The sequence below is a fragment of the Propithecus coquereli genome, unplaced genomic scaffold (genome assembly GCF_000956105.1).
Source record: "Propithecus coquereli isolate 6110/MARCELLA unplaced genomic scaffold, Pcoq_1.0 Scaffold340, whole genome shotgun sequence".
NCBI classification, from domain to species: domain Eukaryota; kingdom Metazoa; phylum Chordata; class Mammalia; order Primates; family Indriidae; genus Propithecus; species Propithecus coquereli.
This window is the reverse complement of record NW_012149064.1, coordinates 2,353,724-2,355,756: the sequence shown is the minus strand read 5'-3', so window position 1 is coordinate 2,355,756 and position 2,033 is coordinate 2,353,724. Positions and strand designations below refer to the sequence as shown.

The 2,033-nt window shown below is 39.4% G+C and overlaps 1 protein-coding gene across 1 annotated transcript; it reads left to right on the top strand.

Annotated features, from left to right (window-relative positions):
* The first annotated feature begins 564 nt into the window (after window positions 1-564).
* On the top strand, window positions 565-1,496 carry LOC105815634 (olfactory receptor 2AK2-like). Its single transcript, XM_012650831.1, is given in 2 exon segments — window positions 565-694; window positions 697-1,496. Coding segments are annotated over 2 exon segments (915 nt in total). The 5' UTR covers window positions 565-579.
* Window positions 1,497-2,033: the final 537 nt, after the last annotated feature.

The following is a 2,033-nucleotide window of genomic DNA, read 5'->3' as shown; positions in this document are numbered from 1 at the left end:
ATGTTACATCAGCTTTTATTCACATTTATAAACAATATAATGCAAAATGGAAAAATGACTGATGGGCACAAAGAGAATTCAAAGACAGGCTACAGACAGGAAAATATACGTGCAAATTTCATCTCTGATAAAAAGATGGAGAAATAAAGTGAATTACATAATTTACAACTACATGCTACTTGACTAACTGCCAGGTTCCACTTTCCACTTACATGGAAGAACTCAGTGAGAGAATGATCTCACGGTGGTAAGCACAGCTCCAGTCCATTGTCTTGAAGATGTGCACAACAGGAGAAAGTAAATTGTGCAGAAAAATCATCTGAATGCTTTTTAAAATCTTATATTTTTCTTCTGAAGTCTGTAAAAATCATTATTTTCATATTATCACTTGTAAAATGGTGATTTTTCAGTAGACACAGGTTCAATGTTTTGAATAGGAGAGAGAGATATATTCACTTAACATGATTCCAGAAAAATCTATTTTATTTATTAACTGTCATTGTGCTTTCTCTTAAAGGGAAGTCAACACTATCATAATATTTTTTAAATATTATATGTTTTGATATTTTGATTTAAGCCATGAATGCGGGAAATCAAAGTTTTGGGACAGATTTTATACTCCTTGGGCTTTTCCAATATGGTCAAATGAACACTTTGCTCTTTGTTGCCGTCACCATCATCTTTTCAGTGGCTCTGACGGGAACATCATACTGATCCACTTCATCTGACTGGACGCCAGACTCCACACCCTAATGTACTGGCTCCTCAGCCAGCTCTCCACCATCGACATGATGTACATCTCCACCACCGTGCCCAAGATGACAATGGACTTTCTCTCACAGAGTAAGACCATTACCGTTTTGGGCTGTGAGATTCAAGCATATATGTTCTTGGTCCTTGGTGGGACTGAAGCCCTTCTTCTAGGTTTCATGTCTTATGATCAATATGTAGCCATCTGCCATCCTTTACATTATCCTACACTTATGAGCAAGAAGACTTGTTGCTCCATGGTTTCGTGTGCATGGACCACTAGCTCTATCAACTCTTTAGTGCATACACTCTGTGTATTTCAGCTTCCATTCTGTAGGTCTCGGCTCAACCACTTTTTCTGTGAAGTTCCGTCTCTATTGCCATTGGTGTGTCAGGACACCTCCCGGTATGAGCATGCTATCCTGTTGAGTGTACTTATTATTCTGCTGCTACCATTCATGGCCACTCTAGCTTCCTATGTTCATGTGCTTACTGTTGTATTCCAGATGAGTTCAGGTAAACTGCAGAAAAAAGCTATTTCCACTTGCTCCTCCCACCTGATTGTGGCAAGCCTATTCTATATGACTGGTCTGTTTACCTATACGAGGCCACACTCCTTGCATTCCCCTTCACAGGATAGGGTGGTGGCAGTATTTTATGCCATTATCATCCCTCTTCTGAACCCATTTATCTATAGCCTGTGGAACAGGGATGTCGTGGGAGCTGCAAGGAGACTGTTGAGATAACGGATATTGCGCAGGTAGTATGCCTTTAGGAACCCCTTACTGACTGAGGATTAACAACTGCAAAAGCTGTGCCTGAATTCTGTCTGGATGATGTAAGAATTGGTTTTCTGTACAGCAGCCAGAGAAAACAGTGTGCTTATCAAACTTGTTTAACTTCTAAAGGAATAGAATCCAGTCTTCTCAACTCAATATTTTCATAGCATTAACATTTTAAATTACCCTGTTAAATACCCTGAAATTCAATATGTAGGAAATAAAATTTACCCAAACATTTAATATCAAAATAGTCTGTATAGCAACCAAAGCTAATATAGAGAAAAGTGCATAACGCAGTCATTCACTCAACAAATAGTTTGATGTTCACTTGCATGTTTGAGACTGTCACAGGCACTGCTCATGTGGGGTGAACAGAAACCAAAACTGACAGAAATCTCTGTGGATCAGCACCCTCAATTGCATCTGCACCCATAAATTCTCTCTGCCATACCACCTCACATATTGACAGGTTCTAGGCATTAGGACTTGGACATGCTTTGG